At 37.8% G+C, this 23,788-nt stretch overlaps 1 protein-coding gene across 19 annotated transcripts in view; it reads right to left on the bottom strand.

The window, feature by feature from the left end:
* Positions 1 to 23,788, bottom strand: part of PUM1 (pumilio RNA binding family member 1) — a 126,449-nt gene that overhangs the window by 50,046 nt on the left and 52,615 nt on the right. For 5 of the 19 annotated variants that reach the window (XM_079778150.1, XM_079778139.1, XM_079778151.1 and 2 more), the window contains 5 exons: positions 23,026 to 23,204; positions 13,227 to 13,393; positions 11,017 to 11,287; positions 1,517 to 1,610; positions 277 to 393 (listed from right to left, as the gene is read on the bottom strand). In XM_079778150.1, the coding sequence (XP_079634276.1) occupies positions 277 to 393; positions 1,517 to 1,610; positions 11,017 to 11,287; positions 13,227 to 13,393; positions 23,026 to 23,204 (828 nt within the window). The remainder of the gene's footprint in view (positions 1 to 276; positions 394 to 1,516; positions 1,611 to 11,016; positions 11,288 to 13,226; positions 13,394 to 23,025; positions 23,205 to 23,788) is intronic. The other 14 variants (XM_079778152.1, XM_079778149.1, XM_079778153.1 and 11 more) reach the window with 9 other exon arrangements.

The raw sequence follows: 23,788 nt of genomic DNA, 5'->3' as shown, positions 1-23,788 counted from the left end.
TGGGTAAGGGAAGAAATTCCCAAAATATATTTAGCAACTGGTGGCTTCCTTGATCAAAAATACCTATACAGGAGGTGACTAGTTTGCCTTTGGACAGGTTCAAGTCTGAGGTTACAGCTAAGCAGAGCTACACAGCTAGCATGTAGATGGCACTGGAAGTCAGGAGAGAAATCCTCACTGGAGACATGGATTCGTGAAAGAGTATAAAGGACACATGCCCAATTCAAATGACTTTCAGCAGGTGAGGAAAATCCCTCGTGCAGCAGAATGTCTCACCTAGTGTTGCTGCTGCAGCCAATCCAGCTGTGTAGGGGTCCGTCCCTGGGTGACCAGCGCTGATGATGTATGGATTGGGGACAAACGCAGCGGGAGCTAAACCTGCTGAAAACATACCTGTCAGTAAAAACAAACTTGACTAAAACTGCAGTCCTACCAAATACCTACATAGTTTAGGTATTCATGCTAGGCTGTGGGTAAGAGGGGGGAGACAATATAGGATAACTTGAGACTAAATAAAAAATTTTTAAAGTAGTCCCTATACTAAAAATTATGGTGACATTTATCTTTTGTCTTTTTTTCCCTACCTTTGCTAAAAATTATAATTAAAATATTAGACAGCTTTAAACTCGCACAATTTCTAAAATATTTTAAAATTAGAGCAATTTAAAAGATGTTATAATGGGATGGAGGGAAGGATTTATTTCCATTTATAACAATTTTCCAGTTTACCTCAAAGAAAACGTATGGGTATTTATAAAGACAACTAACTATCTTCAAGTATAAAATACTAGACCCAGGCAAAGGCCTCTCTCTGTGCCTGGCCTTCATATATCTAGGTGGAAACTAGTCTTTCCTTCCACAGCATACCACAATCCATGATTGGCAGTCTCCTTCCTATTCAATCATGTCATTTAAACACATTAAAAATACTTTTACTTGTACTTGTTTACACATATAACATTGTGTGTTCTTCAGAGACCTTAAAAAGGTCGGGATTGGGGTCGTCTAGGCAGTAAGATGAAAATATGCAGGTCAAATGAATTGCTACAGAAGGACAAAGCTACTTTAAAAACCAGTAATTAGATAAGAAGACTTTAAAAAAATACATGCTGCTAGGAAAATGGATTTATAGGTACTTCTTGTTACTTAATAAGAGAAGTTGATATATTCACATTCAATAAAACCCCAACATGGATAAAATTATTATTTAATAGATTTCATCCAATCTTACCAACAGAATTGATGCTAGTGACCACTGCAGTAACTACTTTTAAATCCTGAAAGAGCTGAGGTAGAACAATAGTAACTGAACACTAAGAAATGAGTTGAGGTATAGAAGATGTGTCAAAAATAAAGAATGTAGCTAGAGACAACTGAACAAAAGGAAAAAGGGATTTACTTTGAGGGATTTTTGCCTAGACTTTTATAATCAGTCTACTGGATTTCACAGCAGCCAGTATCCTAAAATGATGGCCACACTGATAATAATAAAGGAGGCATAGGCTTAAGGACTTACCAATATGAGGTTGATGAGCAGCTGCTAGTGCATACTGCTGCTGCTGGGCAGCTGTCAACTGCTGGACAGCAAGCGCATTAGGTCTTTGGAACAGCTGAGGTAAGAAAAAGACATGGTGAGGTTAGAGAAACTGTCTCAAGAATAATTTTAAAATCTCTCTGAATAAAAATTTTTACACGCTCCATTGAGGCATGATACTTTAAACAAAAATGTTCTCATGCTCTACCCATTCATGTAGTATCACAATGCTTCATAGTTCTGCTTTCCCTCTTTCTTTACCTCAGTTTGGTGTATCCAGCTCCCACGTGCTGACTATTTCACAGATTATATGTCCCTGAACCACACACATACATACAAATGCCACAGTGGTTGTCAACAGGTCTGAGGGAACTGCCTAATTCAAGTCACACAAAAATTAAACAAAGGTACAACAAAATGATTTACCACATTGCCCCCAGTGCTGTTATCTCCCTACCATTCTTTACAGAACCCCACAAAAACTTGGGATTAATCCTTACCTACTCACATTCTGGGAAGGAAAATGAAAAGCATTCATCTTGTCCTCTGGCTGCCTCTTCCTGATGAAATGATATTAAATACCTTCCTCAACTAGTGGCTTATCATGAGTAAACTGGACAACTGCCTAACTTTTGGGGTCTCTTGAGTTTCCAGGGAAGTACAGCTGCTACTAACAAAACCTGGATTATGAACTCAGACCTAGCACACTTCTTAGTTCCCAAAAAAAGGAGTTCAAAGAATCTTAATACAAAGTCAGTCATTCACTCACTCACTCACTCTAAAAATATTTACGAAACAAGTAATACCTACTAGGCACTGTGCAAGGAACTAAGGATCCTATATAATAAAAGCCTAATATGCTTTTATTTAGAAGTCCAAATTGTCCCCTGGGGCGGTAACTCGACTGGGAGTTCAACCGGGAGACCAGGAGTTCGACTGATCGCTATGACGTGCGCTGACCACCAGGGGGCGGCGTGGAACAAGGAGGGAGTCAGAGATGGGTGCTGATAGTAGGCGGCAGTGGAGGCCACTGCTGGCCCCAATGGGCCCCGAGGAGAGCCGGACCGCGGCAGGATGGTGGAGCAGGTGAGTGGGCTGTGCCAGGCCAAGGTGGGTACAATCGGAGGCTTGATTGCCCCACCAATCGCCCTGCAGATGGCGATTAGCGGGGGTGGCGGGGGCCCAGACCCAATCAATCGTTCCACAGGTGGGATGGTGGAGCAGGTGAGGGGGTGGCGCCAGGCCATGGTGGGGTGCCAGGCGGGGCTGCGGGGGCTGTGAGGCTGGGGGCATGAGCTGGGGCCCAATCCCTGCAGACCACCCAGAGGGACCCCACCCGGGCACGAATTCATGCACCGGGCCTCCAGTATAACAATAAGTAAACTGTTCATACATTTTAGTATGAATAGTATTGGTACAAAGAAAGGGGAAGCCAGTAACCTGATTTTGGATTGCTCTGACAAGCCTCCTTCACAGCAGTCATACTGAAGACTTCTGTATTTGCTGGATTGAGACAGAGAGCACTTACTGAAAGGACCTCCCTAGAAAGGACCTTCAACCTACCTGCTCTTTCTAAAGCACATCTCAACAACTCTGCTGACATCATTGGATGATATAAAACAGACACCGTGGATCTTGAATTACAGATGTCCTCATAAAGAGAGCCGATTATTTCAGACACTGGGAGATAATGGCATTCCACCAACTCAGCTTACTTTTCGTCACCACTGAAGTTTTAATAGAAAGACTATCCTATGATTTGACTACTTCTATGCCTCAAATATATGTATATGAGTAGACTGATTTTAAATAAAAAGAAAACAAAAAGTGAGTATTTTGAACATACTCACCAACTTCACCTTTTACCTCTTTTCTACATATTTATCTTTCTAAAAACCAGAATAGAACTTAGTCTTTGCTTTTACAATGTCAAAAATAACCATGTAGAGATTTCAAAGTCCACCCAAGAGGGGCAGCCAGGAGGCAAAAAACAAGTAAAATTGTGAGAAGTTGAGTTTTTGAAGATTATAAAAATACCTCATAGTTCCACTACTATCTCTTCAATGGCTCTCCGAAATTTTTCTAGCCTAATTCTGAATTATTTAACATCTCAGAAATGCCAAACCTCTGCTCTCCACCCTGCTATAAACAAAATAATTCACTTCATTCAACAAACATTTTTAGCACATTATTAGCTAGATGCTGTAACATAGGAAATAAAGATGGTCCATTCAAAATCTAAATCTTGATGTCTTCTTAATTAATCAAAAATAGTACTCCAATGCCATTCCATGACTTCTCTTTGCTTCATGTTTTTAACATTACATGTAACTCATTATATGTATGTATACTGTATCTTGTAAATACAAATAGTATAAATACCATAAAAGTAATAATTCCACATAACATGAGTTTATGGTTCTAACTACCATGTTATCACTCTTTGAGAATATATCCTATATTTGAGTTGATTAACATCTCAATGATTATGATGACTAGAGAAGGAATTAATTTTTGAGTGCATTTTGCAGTAAACAATTAACAAAAGTAAATTACTTATCTACAGCAGGCAGATTTGATTATAGATTACAGTAGTAATTCTGGTAATTCTTTTTATGTAAATGTTCCAATATTAACTGGAAATACAGGGTATTGAAAACAAAATTGGGTAATTGGCAAGTGATGGATTCCAAATGATCCTGAAAAAATCATACAAATGCCATCTGCTGGGCAAAGCACTGAGCTCTGTAAATATTTTCATGATTTTCACAAAGCAAGCTAATCACAACTGAGAAACACAATACTGTGAGATTTGGAGAAAATGCTTATTTTAAGGTTGGTATAATGATAAATGTACCACTACTGATTAAAATTTACTTGGGTAGAATGCATAAATTGTTTAAGAGACAGAATACAGAGAAAAATATATCAACTATTTCAAGATTTGGAAACTACGCAAGGAGATTGGTTTGACTCCCTTCTCTACCACTATATAGCCTTACAGAAGAGATCCTTGTGGGGGGTTTTTGTTCCAAAAAAATAAAACGGCAGTCAAAAACTGTGTGACTGACATATAGATGGCATCTTATAAAATATAGCTACACTATTACTGTTGTTATCAATAATTGTTGGCATTAAAAACATTGTTGAGTTTTCAGAATATGAAGAAGTAATATCTAAATATGGAGTTAGCAAATGTAAAAAGCCATCCCTCCCTCTCTCCAAAATAAAATATACTGCCAGCCTGGCTTTTTACCAGTCTAAGGCTATATACATAGTGGATAAGGAATAAGAACAGACACTGGGGCCAGAAAGCCTGGATTCATATCTCAGCTCCACCACTGACTTTCTATGTGACTTTGGGCAAGACAATCTCTCTGTGCCTCTCTCTCCTCCCCTCTTAATAGAGAAAATAAAGGTATGTCTAACTCATAAGGCTGTTGTAATAGAATTAATACATGTATAGCACTCAGAATAATCTTTTATGTGTGATGTTCTCGTTGACGAAATGGGAAGAGCACCCCCACACAGACACATGGCTTCTGTGAGTCACCTTTTATAGCTCCTCTCCCAACAGGGCAGCCCAGGAGGGGGAAAACAGAAGGTAAAACTGTTCAGAGTCAATATTAAAACAAAACTCCACAGAGTTTCATGAGCACCTTCTCTCAGCAGTTCACAAAGATAATGGAGAACCAGATATTTTTTTGTTATTGTTGATGGGTATTTTTTAAAATATCTCCATGCAGAAAAAAAAGAAAGAAAGAAAAACTATGAATGCAGTTGAATTTAAAGGTGAAACAACTCCACATATCAAAAGGCTTTGTATTCTAGTACTAGGTCCAAAAGAAACAGCCTGGAGCGAGAAACCAAAACTTAGATGTTTGCACAGCTTACAGAATATAACCTTTCAGTAAGTCTTTTAGCTTCAATTTTCTTATCTGTAAAAATATAATAGCTGCCCTACCTCAGGAGGCTGTTGTCAAGATTCGTAGAGAAAAGCCCTCTGAAACACTAAAGTATTACATCAATGGTAGAACTATAAATTTTTCATTAAAAAGTATTATCTTGGAGCCAGTCCTCAGTACATGACATTTGTAAAAGTTTGCTACTGTTTAAAGCTTCCAGATCAAAGCCCATTTTTTTACCAGGTTATTTGAACAACTGCTTAACACTTCACCAGGTTAAAAGACCAACTAATGATTTCTGCTTTACCAGGTACACACAAACCATGCTACAGAATATTTTTTAAAAGACACTTCTTTACATTTCTTTAAAAGATGAAGAATCTCATTCCATAATAAATGATTCCTAAATAAGGTACAAAAAAATAAAACATATCCTTCCTCCAAGTAACTTAACATCTTTCTAAGAAAATCACATCATAAAATTTCAATGTCAAATAATAATAAAGATAAGCTTCAACCGGCCAAATTGCTATCTAATATAAGTATTTAACAGTGATTATACACAACACTAATAGAATAATCTTCTCAATTGTAAACTGAAAGGCAAGCCAAGAATAGTAAATTCCTATGTTAAAACTATGCACAAACTTGTCCTCATAAGAATGACATTTAATCACTACCATACTGTTAAAAGCAATGCATGACATTTCCTCTCCTATCTGACTAGGGCTGTGAAGGAATAAATACAGTATTTCGATTATTTTCTCTTTGTTAAAATTCATGCTTAACAGGGTGAGAGTTTTAGTATATCAGTATACAATTTTGTAAAACATGCTACATTAGGCTATTTTTAGATTAACTGAATTCTAAATAAAGAATATCAACAATTAATCTGATTAATCTATAATGACAATAACCCTGGCTTTGTTTCTGCTATCTAGGAATGTAATTTAATGAAACCTGTATTAACTTTCTAAAATATACTTATGGAAATATGATAGTTGTATAGCTCTTTATTAAAGTAAAAAATATTGCTCAAGCATCATAACACAAAATGGTATCTAACACTATATATGAACTGTTTACTGTGTTTTCCAGGATTGAGGAGAAGACAGTAAGGGGAAAGTGTGAAGAAAAGGGGAGAATAGCCAAAACCGGTTTGGCTCAGTGGATAGAGCGTCGGTCTGCGGACTGAAAGGTCCCAGGTTCGATTCCGGTCAAGGGCATGTACCTTGGTTGCGGGCACATCCCCAGTAGGGGGTGTGCAGGAGGCAGCTGATCGATGTTTCTCTCTCATCGATGTTTCTAGCTTTCTATCCCTCTCCCTTCCTCTCTGTAAAAAATCAATAAAATATATTTTTTTAAAAAAGAAGAAAAAAAAGGGGGAGAATAGTCCAGAAATATCAATAAGCATTTCAAACTACCCTGAATTAGGGCTTTTTAACCCCAGATCTTTGTATTTGGGATAGGTAAAATTATCTTTATTTTCACAAAATTTAGCATGTCTTTCAATCATCATTATAAGCAACCAACCACATTAACATCTGTGACTTAATCACCAACAGAAATCACATGTATTTTCAGGTTACTTTGCAATTGTTGCACATCTCAAAATCTTGTTTATGCTCATTAAGATAGCTAGTACACCTAACTCTTTTTCATGCTTCAAATGATAGATATTTTTATATAATTGGATTCTTTTGTAATCCTACTTACACTCTACATTTTAAAACATTCTGAGAATTCAGTCCACAGAGCTCACGTAACTTCTAAGGGATTCATTGTCCCAGAAAAGGAATCCCTGATCTAAATCAATTTAGAAAGATTAAGTTTATGATTAGCAATGACTAGACAAGTAGCAAGTTTGCAATAAGCTAAATGAAAGTTACCTTTTCTATATTTCGAGGCTGCTCTATATTACATATCTCAATATAAACTGATATGAAACCAACTTACTATACCAAATCAAACCTGATTTGAAGGAAATAAGACAAAAGACTTATTTTGTCAATCTGCAAGCCAGATCCCCTCATAAAATCACAAATAAAGTTACCCTACCAATTGTAGCAAACAACTAAAAACAGATAGCCTTAGCCTTAAATACCCATTTAAGATAGTGAAGATAAAAGAATAGAACGTACAAAAAAATATGTGCCACACTAGACATCTAGTTTAATGCTCACAATCACTAATACTGTCTGGGACCCAGGCTTGGCTCTCAAGGTTTCTGTGACCCGGACTGAGTAACCAGGTACTTATCTCCTTTTTCCCTTATCATGTACCTTCGACTGTTGTCAGCCCATAACCACACCATAGTCATTTCCAGCTCCACACCTCTGCTCTCTTAACTGCAGCAGTATCTCTCCATCTGTCTTTCAAGTTATATCTATGCAACCTTGGTCTTCATCAAGCCCTCCCCTGGTCTGTCTGCATTCTACTCAGAAACGCAATGGGATAAACAACAATGATCACATCATATGATGGTGGAATCTCTGTGTAACAATGCCCTATGTTGCAGCAACCAAGACATGTATCGGAAGCCAGAACCCAACAACAGTTTAACTTTCAAAATAATAATGTTCACTTTAAAAAACTGCTGAATTGGGATTCATAGTGAAGGCACTCTGGATTTTATAAATTTGAATAGGTGTTGTTTGATATAATCATGCTAAACCACATGTGGATGTGCAAAAGTACATTTCTGTTGTTTAAGTTCTAATAATTATCCAGCCTCCCCAAAAAACTGGTAAAATTTTTAAAGCCAGAGATCAATAAATTAAGAGAATCCCAACTCTGATTATGAAGTAAAGAACAACTAAATAAAAGAGAATCAGATTTCATTTGTAAGAGGTGGGACACAAATATTTCTTAAATAATAAGCTAAAGATTAGATTGGGAATGGAAGCCAAGAACCAAAAATGGCCTCAGCACTAAGGGTGGCTAGGGAATTTCAGACCAAAAAGACAAGAGTAAATAATTCAGATAAAACTTCTTGGTATTAACTAGGTTAAAGGATCTGATTAGGAATAGCCTACACTCATGAACCTCGATTTAGATAAATTGCCAAATTAATTTTCTAAGCTGGACAAGTTAAAGTCTATACAATAATATCATGTCCCTATATTTGGTGTGACACAAAATATTTTGAAGTCTAGTATATCTTCAGCACTAGAAGTAATTTCTGGCTTCATGCAAAACTCCTATTTTGAGGATTTATTCTTTTTTTATTGATTTCAGAGAGGAAGGGAGAAGAGAGTGATAGAAACATCAATGATAAGAGAGAATCATTGATCGGCTGCCTCCCACATGCCCCACACTGGGGACTGAGCCCGAAACCCAGGCATGTGAATTGAACAGTGATCTCTTGGTTCTTAGGTCAACAGTCAACCACTGAGTCATGCCAGCTGGCCTTGAGGATTTATTCTGAAAGGGGGCAAAACCATGAAAGAAGATTATTTCTTATAAAAACCACTGCAAGTCAATTCTTATGGAAAAGTGGGCAAATCTATTGGAAACTACAGAGAAAATAATGTACATATTCAGGTTACTCTCTCTAAAAAAAGTTTGGAATTATTACTAACATCCATCTGATAGGCGCACAGAGCATATGTACATCAGAAAATCCCTTGCGCCCCAGCAGGTCTGGCTCAATGGATAGAGCATCGGCCTGAGGACTGAAAGGTTCCGGGTTCAATTCCAGTCAAGGGCACATGCTCTAGTTGAGGGCTTGATCCCCAGTGTGGGGCGTGTAGGAAACAGCTGATCAATGACTCTCTCTCTCATCATTGATGTTTCTATCTCTCTCTTCCTCTCCCTTCCTCTCTGAAATCAATAAAAAAATATTTAAAAAAAGAAAATCCCTGACCCTGGCTGATGTAGATCAGTGGACAGAGCATTGGTCCATGCACCGAAGGGTCACAGGTTTGCAGGTTTGATCCCCAGCCCTAATACCCAGCCCAGGTTGGTTGGCCGGATGGCTTCGGGAGCCCAGAGGCAACCCATCTATGCGTCTCTCTCACATAAATGTTTCTCTTTCTCATTCTCTTTCTCTCTCTCTGTCCCCACTCACCCCACTTCTTTCCACTATCTCTGAAAAGCAATGGAAAAAAATGTACCCTTGGGTGAGGATTAACAAAAAAGAAAATCCCGCCCTAACTGGTTTGGCTCAGTGGATAGGGCGTTGGCCTGGGGACTGAAGGGTCCCAGGTTCGGTTCCGGTCAAGGGCCTGTACCTTGGTTGTGGGCACATCCCCAGTGGGGGGGTGGGGGGGGGTGGGGGGGGTGTGTGTGCAGGAGGCAGTTGATTGATGTTTCTCTCTCATCGATATTTCTAACTCGATGTTTCTAACTCTCTATCCCTCTCCCTTCCTCCCAGTTAAAAATATATATATATATATATATATATATATCAATAAAAATTCATATTAAGAAAAAAAAAAGAAAATCCCTTAAAGGGATTTCATTTTGTAAACTTCATATGGTTAACCTTATTATCCAGTTGTCTATCATTCAAAACTCACTTTAAATCAGCTATTTAGCCCTGGTTGGTTTGGCTCAACGGATAGAGCACTGGCCTGCGGACTAAAGGATCCCAGGTTTGATTCTGGCCAAGGGCACATGCCTCCGTCCCCAGTAGGGGGCGTGCAGGAGGCAGCCAATCAGTGATTCACTCTCATCATTGATGTTTCTCTCTCTCCCTCTCCCTTCCTCTCTAAAATCAATAAAATATATTTTTAAAAAATAAAAAATAAATAATAAAATCAGCTATTTATGACAACTAACGGAACAGTATGGTCTCCAAAGATCATAAGCCAATTTCCCCACAGATCAAGAATTTCTAAACGTCAAAATGAGATGTTAACCTTTCACACCTAGAAATTTATATTTATGTTCCAGTCCAAAATTAAGATGTATCAGAAATTCATGGCCCATCAAATGGCTTCCAGCCATAAGACAGAACTTATGGTACTTAACAAGATAGGAAAGCTACCAGGCCCCCTTTTAATAATTCAGACAACTAATTTTACTTTTAAAAAATTTTAAAGGACCAAAAAACCCTAGAGGTTAGTCATATTATGCCTTCAAAATCAGAAGGCACACATGCAATATTTTCCAGGGGTTTATGAATAAAAGAGCCAAGTAATTTCACTGTAAGCTACTAACTTTCAAAGTGCAGTGACTCACTTAATTAAAAGACATAACTAATAACAGAGTTTGGACTATTTCAAAAACAAAGCATTATAATCACAATACTCTTCAGAGAGATTAACATAGTATCCAAGAGGACTGTTATAAAAGATAATACCACCTCACCCACTCTCCAAGCCCTGGGGCACGAGAGGAGCCTACGTACTTGTAGAAGAAAGTGGTTTCTTGCCAATAACCTCAGCAATGGGAATCAGCTTCTTGAGGGGAAGTTACAAAGGCTTTGTAAACCCACATCACCATTGGGCTAATAAAGTCTGGCTATCAATAGCCTAAAATAAAGCCACCCTCCTCCCATCCCCCCATTCTTATTACTTGATAACGTGCTGGCTAGAGGGAGAGTAAAGAGAGTGACAGAGACACACACAATACCTGTTGTTGAGAATTGTAGTCAAAAAGTCCCACAGTTGCTGCTGCTGAGTCCACAGGTACCTGCGTGCCTGAATAATCAAACTGAAGAGGCTCCATGCCCACATGTTCCATGGGGTCCAAGGGGACACTCTGGGACTCCATGTTGGAGAAATCCTCCACAGGCTTGGCACCATTGGTGCTGGTCAGCTGGGCTAAGCCCTCAGAACCATTCTGGTTTGGACCCAGAAGATCCACTTCATTAGCAGAGTTCTGGCAATTACCAGGGGTACGGCTAAACAGAGAAAGTAAAGGGCATTAAACCTTATTTTGAGCAGGGAGGGACACTACAGCAACCCAAGTTTAAGGACAACGTCCACGATATAACTTATTATCAATAGTACTTAAAACTATTCCTACAAAACAACCAAGACCACTTATGGTGTTACCATGTTATACCATAAAATGACTTTTTTATTGCTTGCCTTCCCACCACAGCCCACCCCTTAAATTTGCATTTACTGCTATTAATTTACAATCCCTTCAACCAAGAGACTCAGATTTAAGAACACTGGATAAACTGGAAAAATCACTAACTGTGGCATCCATGAAAACAGAGATTCCAAAATGCAGATAGTAAAATATGCCCCCCAAAATCAACATCTTAAACATAGAAGTAATGGAAGAGTAGTTTCTAAGGGGGAAGTTCCACATGTGAGAATGAGTCCATTTAAAAAAATAATTTTCATATAAGTGGAAATTCTTTTTCTGTATTATGTGAATATATTGGCCATTGCTAAAACTGTCTCCTCCCTTTCTAAGAAACTAGAAGAATCAGACCATTACAAAATAGTACAAAATAAATTATTTATTTAGGATATGCACCTGCTAAGGAGATAAGTCTAAGAATTAAAAATAATATGATAATATGAAGATTTAATTTATCATCCAAACCAGGACACTCCTAAAAGCAAAAAAAAAAGTGCACTATTAATAAATATCCTGGGAAACCCAGGGCACATGATCACCCTATCCAACAGGATTATAGGACAATATGATTCCAAATCAGACTAATATAGAATAATATTATAATATAGAGGAGTATAACCTGTGACTATATTCCATACATTTCATGTCTAAAAGAAATCCTACAGCTGGTACAAATTAAAGCTATTGTTGTGTTCCTTGACACACTCAAGCCCTGCAACCACCTCCTACCCCGAAGTCAAATACCAGAAAACACTGCTGCAGGCTGCCTGAGATTCAAGATGGAGAGGCTACCCAAACTCATCTAAAAGACCTTATAACTCTGTGCCTCAAATTTCTTCAAAAGACTGTAATTCTTTACATTAACAAGACACAAAAACTAGATTAGAAATATTAAACAATTGAACATTTTTCTACAAACAATTACCCAAAATATATTTTAATTTTGACTTTGATAGATATTAGGGTAAGACTTTAGATTAACTTAAAACTAGTCAAAATTAAATTCTCTATCTGTACATTACTGACCGAGGAGTTTTAGATTTTTAAAATTATATACCATCACTAAAGGTTATCTACATAAATGAAGAAAAGAAGAACTTGCCAAATGTGGAAGACAAATATACAATATCATTTTAATACTGCATAAATTGAATTATAGGTTAAAACCTGCAAATCAATCATGACCAGAGACGGAATGAGAGGCCATCTATGGAAGGGGTATGTTTAAGAAAAGCCATTTAATTTGCATCTCTGGTTCTTCAAAATGAGGAAAATGATACCTGATGCAACTACCTCAAAGGGAGCTTATCAGTTTCAAATAAGTTCTCAAATGTTTTTCCATCTACTCTAGCATGCCAGACAGGTATGTCAAACTCCCATTAGTAACCATGGTTTCTCCCAAGATAGTGATTTGGGAGAAACTTGGGGAAAGTCCCAAGGCACCCATTCTAGGTGATTTTGATATTTGAGAATCATGAAATGTTCTTTATGGAATTAATCTGCAAATTATAGTCCTATACAAAAGCAAAATCTGTTGTTTTAGCAAAGCACCAGGCATTGACAAGTCTTAGAAAATTCCACCTTACCAATCAATTTATAATCTTTGTAGTATGGCCTACACTAGACCCAATTCTTAAAAAGGACACATAAGGAGGAAAAAAGAAAACTAAAGTAAAAAAAAAAAAAAACTTAAAACAAAAACCCATAGCCCCCATTCAAAAATCAGAAGTGTAAAACATACAAACCTAAAATCTTTGACGTCTGCATCAATCCCATTCTGCACTGGTAAACCATTGGTCTTGTCCATCACATCACCCTCCTCCTTCAAATCTCCTAGCTTATCTCCATCAAACGTACCCTTGTTCTTCTTTTCATTTTTGTCGTTTTCATCACTGTCTGCATCCCTTGGGCCCTGTTTAAAAAATAGCTTCAGCTTCACTAATCATCAACTAATGATAGTGGGCAACCACTACGGACACCAGACTACACTAGATGCTAATTAGGACAGGATAGTGTCTATGTCCTTTTAAGACATTACAACCTAATTAACAGACAACAAAAAGGCAGGAACACTGCAGAAAGTCTTGCCAAATGGGGGAGACAGACATACATTTATGTTACAGTTTAGGACAGTCTTACCATGCCCAGTGTCCCACCATCCCTTTTTTTTTTCTTTCTACCCAAAGCCCAGGCAAAACTGTGTATCTCTTGGTCTCACTTTTCTACTCTCAAATCTAACTCTATGTAATAGCATGACTAAGAAGATCCAGGTATGGCAGCTAATAGTATAGTTGAAAAGTGTTAAGTCTACAAAAAAAATCTCCTACTCCACACTGCCTATGTAAATTCCCCACTTACTTCCGAATATTGAGCTAAGTGTGGTCTGACATCATTCCAATTCAATTACTCTTATCTTGGGATATAAGCCCTGCGAATTTGTACTATCACCACCACCCCAGTTCCACCCTATGTCTCACAGTTCATTGCATCAATAATTCACCAATCACCTTAAGTACAACATTTTTAGTCCTTCAAAACATGTTAAATCCAGCTATGAAATTCTTTCACCAATAAGTGTTGTCTTCTTCTATTGGCCTGCCCCATACCAGATTATTTTGAGACTACCTTGTTTTTACTGATGCAAAAGAAGTTACCTTTAAAGTGTTTCAAACTGTGACTAATGAAAGACTAGACCCAAAAGAATTGTGATGCCAAGTACATTGATGTCCATCCTGTGTCCTAAGGAAATTAATGTCTCCTCTTACCAATACACTAACTTAAGACCTGGACATATAAAGCAAATGTGCCTTGATTTCCAAAAGGAAAAGAAGATTTGGTACAGTGACTTGATGTGGTACAGAGAGCTTGGCACAATCTTACCTAAGAGTAATAATAAGTAACTACTGTTTTGGTAAAAGTAGAGAGAAGCAACCTCACTTGTCCCCACCACTGACTTCTGGTTTAAGGAAGAACAAACACACCTGGACCAATTAAAGCTCCTGGTAAAAGACAAAATCCAATCAGAAAAAGATGAGAGCTGCTGCACAGCATTTCCAGTCACCACAACCAAATTTCATTGGGGAGAACTCAATAATGGGGGCCGGTACTGCAGGTACCAAGTTGTGAATGGGTAGGCCTGAAAATGCAAAATAAACAAATGCTCTCAGAGTAGTTCTTAAAGATCTCTAGCCCAGAAAGGGGGGCTCATACCTTGACATGCTTAGACCTTTCAACTGCCAGTTCAGAGCCCATTGTGCTTTCAAAATCATGCTCTGTTCAAATGCAACACAGAAAAAGGAAGATGGCATGGCTAATATGAACAAAGGAACATATACAAGAAGGATATGCCACTCGTTTCATGTGGCATCAAGATGATAAATTGCAGTTTTAGCAACCATTGAGATGTAACTTTCACAGCAGAATCTTCAAAGTATAAGACTGTCAGTGGTTCAAAAGGAGTGAGTGACAGCCAGTTAAGCACCACAATGAAATCCCTAAGCAGAGATGAAAATATGACAGGATTCTGGAGACAGAAAGATGTTTCAAGATGTCCAGAGACAATAGCTCCCTCCTACTACAAAGGTAAAACTGACAGAAGCTGTATATTCATTTTCATATCCCCAACACTAAATACAGTGCCTGGCAGAAGTTTAGAAACTATGACAAAGAAAACTGAATGACCACAAAATTCCTACAAAACTGAACTGCTAAAAGAAGGATCCTTCCATTGTCAGTTAAGAATCCCATAGGTGGAGATATGGTCTCCCATAGGTGGAGATATAGCTCTACATAAATTAGACACCATTGATGTCAATAATAAAAGAGTATTAGAAGGATTACCCAACTAACACACCTAAATCATCTTCCACAAATCTACAAGTCACTGGCTTGGAAGGAGCAGTTCAGCTCCAATTCCTTATAAATTCAAAAGGTCTGTGTTCGAAAATGGGAAGAGATAATGGGATAAAGAAGTAGTTGGAAGTTTTGCTAACAAGAAATCGGGTGAAAGCGACACTCACCAAATCAAGGAATGCTGTGTGTTAACTTTCCTCAGTGACCCTTTAACAAGGGCTTGCTGAGAAGCTGCTCAGCTGATCTGGAAGCCAACTGCTCTGGCCTGAAAATGTGGCCTCTGATAACTTACATTCCCAATTACTGCCAAAGGTTAGGTTTTTCAAACGTAGCCCTGGGGTAGGCTGTTTTTCACCAAAATTATACAGTCCATTCAACTAAAATATAGTTGTCTGGTTTTCTACTCTGAGTAGAAATGCCTCAGAAGAATAGTAGGTTCCTTTTATTTGAAGGCAGGGGCTCCAAGGGAATCTTCCATTTCTTGATGTGGATGCAAGGGTGTATATTCATTTTGTGGAAATTCATAACGATAAACATTTATGACTTATACACTTTCCGATTCACATATTTCTCTTTTTTAAAAATATATTTTTATTGATTTCAGAGAGGAAGGGAGAGGGAGAGAGAGATAGAAACATCAATGATGAGAGAGAATCATTGACTGGCTGCCTCCTGCACTCCCCCTACTAGGGATCGAGTCTGCAACCCAGGCATGTGCCCTTGACCGGAATCAAACCCAGGACCCTTGAGTCCTCAGGCCAGCGCTCTATCCACTGAGCCAAACCTGCTAGGGCCATAAGTCATATTTCAATTCTAATTTTTCTTAGGAGAAAAAAGTTCAGCAAATCAACAACTTTAAATAAAAATAATTGACATGAAGTCTGATTTCTAAATAAGAGAATACAGGGTTCAGGATCATAAAAATGGTCTCAGAAATGTGATGGCTGTAAAAAGAGGAAAAGAGTATAAATGAGCTGGTACATTTTATGGGATTTAAATTTTTTCTTTTAATATTTAAGGTTCCTGTAACTACATGGTATTTAAGAAAGTATTAACCCAGATAGCACAGAATCTACATTCTATCTCAACTGCTAACACTTACTGGTCACAAAGCTTTGGAAGGTTATTAAACTTGAACCTTAAAACAGGGATAATTTTGTTTAAAACAGAGTAGTTACAAACATCAGTGAAATAATACAAGTATAAAAGTTTTATAAAGTATAATCATGTTATACAAAGGTAATATATTAGTAAAAGCTATGAACTAGGATGTATTTATGTACCATTATCTATGATACCAAAATTAAAACCTTAAATGCCCCAATTAAGTGGTTTAACTAAATAAGTATATAGTCAATCTGACCCTACCAGGACACTGTCATTTTCCACAATGCAATGGCTCTATGATTAGTGTTGGGTATCACATTCTTTTTAAAATTTACAAGTGTCTGGGCTCACTCCCAGAGTGTCTGAATTAATTGGTCTACACCGGCTCCCACAAATGTTATAAACAGCTCTCCAGTAACTCCGATAAGCAGTCACAATTAAGAACCAATTTAATTAAGTCCAACATAAATTATCATACATACAGAGTTTATGCTTTGCTTTTTTGTCACATATTACCTAGTACATAACAGTACTGGAAAGTCTATTCAGTAAATGAAAGAAAAAACAAAAAGGATTAATAGCATCTTTTTATTGTGGGTTCCAATGTTAACCCAAACCTGTAGTATTCAAACACAGGCTTCAGTGAGTGCTCAAAATGCAAGTGGCCAAACCCAATCAAAATCTCAAGAGTGGGGCCAAGAAGGGGTCTGTGAGACCCAGATCTTAAGAGGCAGAGGGAAGAATATGTTCCATTGCTAGACATTAAAGAACTGAGATAAGAACAGACTGAGGGAAGAACTATATATTGTAGAAATCATAGTACATCCACTTATGGCTCAGCTTCCTCAAAAGCCTCATATAACAGGAGGAATGTTTCAGAGAATATTAATTCTGAGTGAAGTCAGAGAAATGAGAATTGAATTTCTTCTCTTACTGCAGTGCTCTTACCACAAAGCTCCATATGGCAGAAGTTACATTCAATAAAATAATCTTCCTCCCCTCTTTTTAAAAAAGAATATTTAACATAATTGCTCGACACACTGAGTCCAGAAATAATAACATTAACTAAAAAGGTGGTTTCTCCTGTATACATTTGCCTGGTTTTGGGTGTATTTTTTTCCCCCAAATCTTGCTCAAGGAGTGAGGATATTTTTTCCCATTGATTTTTAGAGAGACAGTGGAAAGGAGAAAGGTGGAATAGAGAGAAAGAGAGAGGAGAGAGAAACAGAAACATCGATGTGAGAGATACACATGGATTGGTTGCCTCTTGCACCAGGCTGGACCAGAGGCGTGGATCGAACTTCCAACCTAGATACACGTCCTTGACCAGGAATCAAACTCTCTCTCTCTCTCTCTCTCTCTCTCTCTCTCTCTCTCTCTCTCTCTCTCACACACACACACACACACACACACCCTCAACTCCCCCTTCATGGGCCAATGCTCTAAACACTGAGCAACACCGGTCAGGGTCATTTGTCTGTTTTTTACAAAATGCAAAAAAACAACAACACTGAAATATTAATTTCCTTTAAAGTTCAACAGTTTATAGCTCCATCATTAATTTTTAAAAATTAAATATTAAAAAATTAGTAAAAGCTTGAAATTACTAGCCATGTGAACTACTCTTTTAAATTGGCATATTACCTATTGTGAGGAACTTGACTAACCAGTATGGCATAATAGAAAACAGTATTGTTAAGAACTGAAATTAGAATAAAGTTTGAATCCAGGCACCATCACTTCCCTTCAAAGCTTCATTTTTCTCATCTATAAATTCAGGGCCAAAGGTTACCTCAAAGGGTTGTTTCAAGGATTAAAAATAAGGCAATTCATGAAAGTGCAATTCTTTTAAAAAAAACCTTAGCAGTACTTTATCCAATTTTCATTTTTTGCCACTGCCTTTTTCAAACAAATCCACCCTCATCTCTACTTTCCCAAAGCTTCAAAATTGCTAGACAGCTCATGTCCCCTTGTTCCCCCGCCCCCCTGCAAAGAAACTGTTACAGAATCAAGCCACCACCAACTACATTTAATCAAATCGGAGACACCATCAATTTATGCTGCTAAAAAAGGAAATACTGACAATTAAACTATGACATACTAACATTTGAAAGATGCATCCCAACTTCAAAATGAACAAAGTAAGGAAGGAGGTGTGCACTTTAGAAAGAGTGAAACACAAACTATACCAGGCTCTGCTTATATGATCACCAAATTCCTGGTGTGCAGAAAGGAAAACAAGAGTGTGCCCCTCTGCTGTGATACCACCATATCCGAGAGAAAAAGAAAATATATCTTACATAGGTAGAATGCTATTTATTATTACAAAAATGAAAAACAAAAACTGGTTTTCAAAAAGGTGTTTTTTTAACTTTTTATCTAGTCAATGTCTAAAAGCTTGACACTGCAAAGTACAACATGTACATTGCTTGTTCAAGGAAAGCTCAAATCTGAAGGAACCCCACCCTGCAAATAAGTTTCTCAATTTGATCCATAGCTTCCTGGTAATTTAAACTTCCAAGAAAATTATGTCTGATAGTAGTATTTTTCAGACTTTAATGTACATACAAAATCACCTGAGGGACTTATCAAAATGCAGATTCTGATTCAATAGGTCTGGGGTAGAGTCTGAGATGCTACATTTTTATTCCTAGGTGATGATGATGCTATTGGCCCATGGACTTTGAGGAGCAAGATTTTATAAAGTTTACAAAGCATTTTTTAAATATATCACCTAGCCATATGAATTAGACTTTTGGTGTTTTAATTATCCACATTTTGCAGATGAGAAAATTAAGATCCAGTTGAGACTTAAACCCCTGACTTCTATCTGCATTACACTGCACAAAGTTTTTAAAGTAGCACTGGTTACCTAAAATAAATGCAGTGGAGTCTGGAAAAGCAAGTCATCAAGTTTTATGACCCAAATGAATTGCTATGAGTGTGCATGCATCCTCCAGGTCAGAAGGCAGAAAGGACTTCCCAAAATGTTTTTTCTAAAAATCTTTCTTCCAAGGTTAGGGTGGTTTTCATCCTAATCCAAGTTTACAGTGGTCTTTCTTATTTCCCTGGGCCCCATAAACCAGAAAGACAGAAATTATGAAGGATAGCCCTGGCCAGTGTAGCTCAATTGGTTGAGTCTTATCCTATGCACCAAAAGATTGCTGGTTTGATTTCCCAATTAGGGAACAAGCCTGAGTTGTGGGCTCAGTCCCCAGTGGGGGGTATGCAGGAGGCAGCCAATCAATGATTCTCTCTCATCAATGATGTTTCTATCTCCCTCTCCCTTCCTCTCTGAAATCAATAAAAATATATTAAATAAGTAAATAAATAACTTGACCCTGGCTTAACTGGTCTTCTGAGGTTTCCTATTCTGAAAACTGCTATCCTGAAGTCCCTGGTTCCTATGTGCAATACCACCAAAAATTTACAGTATTAAGAACAAAATACTGCTGTCGAATTCTTATTGTCAGCTGAAAGTACTCTTATCACGGAAGCTGTAAGTACTAAACTGAATCCATTTGCACAATCAAATGAACCTTAAAAGGCTAGACAAGAGTTAAATACCTTCATTCAAGTTGCAATCAGTAAACAACCTAACTGAAAATGGAAAACCACTGTACATGAGTAGATTACTTTGGTTCTAAACTTCCTTTAACTGAAAAATTCATCAGAGCCTGGATTATCTGTTGTCAGTATCTGAGAATGACCACTTAGTACTTGTTTTGAGGTCTATCTACATTCATTCGGTCATCAGAAATGATGTTTTCAGCTCTAAGGAGACTCAAATGAGGCTTCTCTGTGGCTTATGGAGGTAATGCTGGTACAGCCACCCAAAAAGTAAAAACACCTGAGTGCTCTGACCCATAAACCACCCATTACCCACCCTTTAGTACAATTAGCTATAAGCAGCAGATATTCTTTTGGCCTCTGAACTCAACACTTTGAAGGACAGGTTAGTTGTGTGTGTTTTTTTAAGTTCAACTTTTCCAAGAAGATGCATGCATATCATGACAACCAAAAAGTGACTAAGGTTTCCATGACCAGAACTTTGGTCAGATGTCATCCTAACCAACAGGCAGAGCAAAAGCCAGGTTAGGTATAAGATCAGCAGGATACAACCACAAAGCGAAAAAGTAATTCACTCATCCTCAAGCATCCATCCACTATTGAATATGCCAATGTTGTAGCTTGATGTCACTGATCAGTTCTCCTATATCATCCTTTAGATCAGCGGTTGCCAACCTTTTGGACCTCGCGGACCACCAGTGGTCCCAGTCTGTGGACCACTGGTTGGCGACCGCTGCTTTAGATGGCACCCACGTCAAAATATGGAATATTTCATTACCCACGACCTTCCTCTGAGAAGAAGCTGGAACACAGATGTATAGAATTTTCATTTATCCTAATGCAAACCTCAGAACCTCAGTAGATTATCTGACTGTTAGCAAGTACAATTTTCCAACCTCTGTCCTGAGGTCTTAACTTCTGGTAATAATATTTTAAGAGCTAAAAATCATCAGCCAAGACAACAAAGGATGACAGTTGCCTTCACAAATACAAATGCAAGACACAATGCAAAAGATACAGCTTTGTCATAGAATAATGAAACAATTGTTCAAAAAGAGAAAAACAGACAAAAATATTAATTCAATCCCAGAGCTTTATCTTTCTCTTTATTTCAATTATTTTTCTACCTCCTGCAAACCTCACAGTAGCCCAGGCACATGCCACCTTGGATAATGCACAAGAATTAAGAACTGATCACACACATAACACAGTTCCAGTTTACCACAGTAACAACTTACCTACACACAAGACTAACTTTTCCCCTACAGTAAATAACTAAAAGTTATAGGCAGGAATAGACAGCACTTCCTATGAGAAGTCTGGGTTCATGAGATAAAAATGTATGAGGACCAAAAAAAAAGAGGTAAGCTAGGGATAAGGTGAAAGAAGAGAAGTAGTTAACATCATTCTTCCCATGGCACAATAGGCAAATGATCATTTTTGCCTGATCCCATTCCCACATCCGAAGGGTAGATCCTGTTCTTCCCAAGCAGCCTCTTGGGAAGGTTCAAATTAAAAGTCTTTTCCTATCTGATCCACAAGCCACTAAATCTGACCTCCGTCTTTACAGTGTCAAAAGACTGAAAAAACAATCAAGTCAGCTTCGGAATGGCTAGTCCTCAAGACTAAGACAAAAGCCCCAGTTTAGTTCCTTGATCTTCCTAAGAGTTGTTATAAAAGATCCTCTTCTGGCTAAATCCCTCACACCAAACGTCTAAGTGTGGAGCTGAGAGAAAACCAAACTAGTCTCTTAAAGAAGTTCATTTCATTTTTTTCTGGTTTTTCTACTAATTAAAAGCTCTAGGTCATGTCAATGTCAGTTGAAGCAACACCTTAGATGTGCCTAGAATAAAGCTAACTCTGTGTATACCTGATTCTCTTCAGGCCAACCAAGTCAACAATCATTCATTTAATACCACTAACATATTAAAGAATTGTACTTTGACACTTGAGGAAGCTGCACCAAAAACGAACTACTGTTACTCTAAAGAAGTTTCGAGTGGAATAGGGGAAATAGGACCAAGCCTCTGACACATAGCAACAGATATATACCAATAAAAATATTGACAACAAATGCTATATGATAAAGGTAGTTATGGAGGAAAAATTATTATGATTTGAAGGAAAAAATATTTCTTAAATCATTGCCAACAAGTACTATTAGACCAAAAAGACTTCAGGGAGAAAGAGCTTTAAAAATGTACAAAACAAACTGACCTGGGAAAAAAGGAGGGGAAACAGAGTCATGGGGCCTCTCATGGCCTTCCTATCACAGATGAGGAAGTCACAGATGAGGAAGACTCAAATGTTTCCATCTTAAGACTTCTAGATCTAGAAAGTCGAAGCCATAGAAAGGGCTAGTTTTGAGAAAGGCTATCAAGGATGCCTGAGGAGGACTGCTTAGACTTAAAAGGGAAGAGGCTATAGACAGGCAAGCTGCTTTGACTAAAATGGCATCAAAGTGGTCAGTGGTGATGGACACACAAAAATTACAGATATAGAATTAACAAAATTTTTAATTTTTTAATTTCCTGGCAGGCTGGGTGTGAGAAGTATAGCAGTTCAAAGAAGGTAAAAGATCATTCTATAATTAAAACCTAGCTAACAAAACAAGAATGATCCTACATAGCTGATCCATTTTAAGGGTTCTTGGGTGCTGACAAATCACTGCTCTCCAATCTATTCACTACTGACACCAGTTTCAGCGTTCTTTTTTCAAATTCCTACTCTTATGTACTTTTGTTGTTTTAAACTAAAAATGGTATTTTCTGGTAGACCAATGAACTGAAATCTAGATTTCAGTTCCTACCTCACATTACTATCAATGTGTCCCCAAAAAAATATCATTTCTCTATGTTTAATAGTTTGGTTTACATCCCCTACTAATTTTAATAAGTGTTTTTATAATACCCTCTAATTAGTGCTGTGAATATCTAAGGAAACTAAACAGGCATGTTTTGTTTGGGGGGTTAAAAAAAAGAGAGATATAGGAACAAGTTCCTCAAGCCAACTTACAAATCCTCCTTTTCTTAGACAGGAATCTCCCGGGGATGAGCTCAACACATACTCCACCATGCTAACGCCTAGTCCCCCACTCTCCGACCGTGGGGACAGTACAGAATTGACCTCACTGTTCACATGGAAACTCTGACCAGGTCTTCTCTGCACCATGATTGGCTGGGAAACTGAATGATCTACAAAAAAGATACACAAGCATGATACAGTGCAGCCAGAGGCTCAAACAAATTATGAGTGATGTCTCAAGGATAAACCAATGACTGGGAATCAGGAAACCTGCTATGGTCAGTTGAGCCAAAACCTCCTATTGTGTTTTTCCCTAAGTATAATATATAAATAACTAAGAAAATGGAACACACCCCTCATATATCCAGGATAGCAGAGCAATATAGCAGTTCACATAACTGGTTTTCCTAGCTAAGTCAGTAAATTAATGTTTGCTCCTTTCAAGTGGTAGAATTTCTTTTTAATGTATTTTATTGGTGATAATACTAAAACAAAATATGGTTTTACTGCCCTTTTTAAACATAATTTGATTCTTCTGATGACTTGCTGTTATCTGAGGTTCCATTCTTATACTGTGCTATATATAACAGCACATCAGCTTTTGGATTTTCTGTCTCCTTCCTCCCTGTGATCTATCATTTCTTTCTGCTGTCAGTGTGTCTGCCTCTACAAGTTCTCCCATCCCTCTTCAAGGGTAATCTGTCAGAAGAGCATCTGTGCCCAGTGACTTGATTTGGCTTCATCCACATTCACA

This window comes from Cnephaeus nilssonii, assembly GCF_951640355.1.
Source record: "Cnephaeus nilssonii genome assembly, chromosome: 7".
Classification (NCBI taxonomy): Eukaryota; Metazoa; Chordata; class Mammalia; order Chiroptera; family Vespertilionidae; genus Cnephaeus; species Cnephaeus nilssonii.
This window is presented reverse-complemented; position numbering and strand designations above follow the sequence as displayed.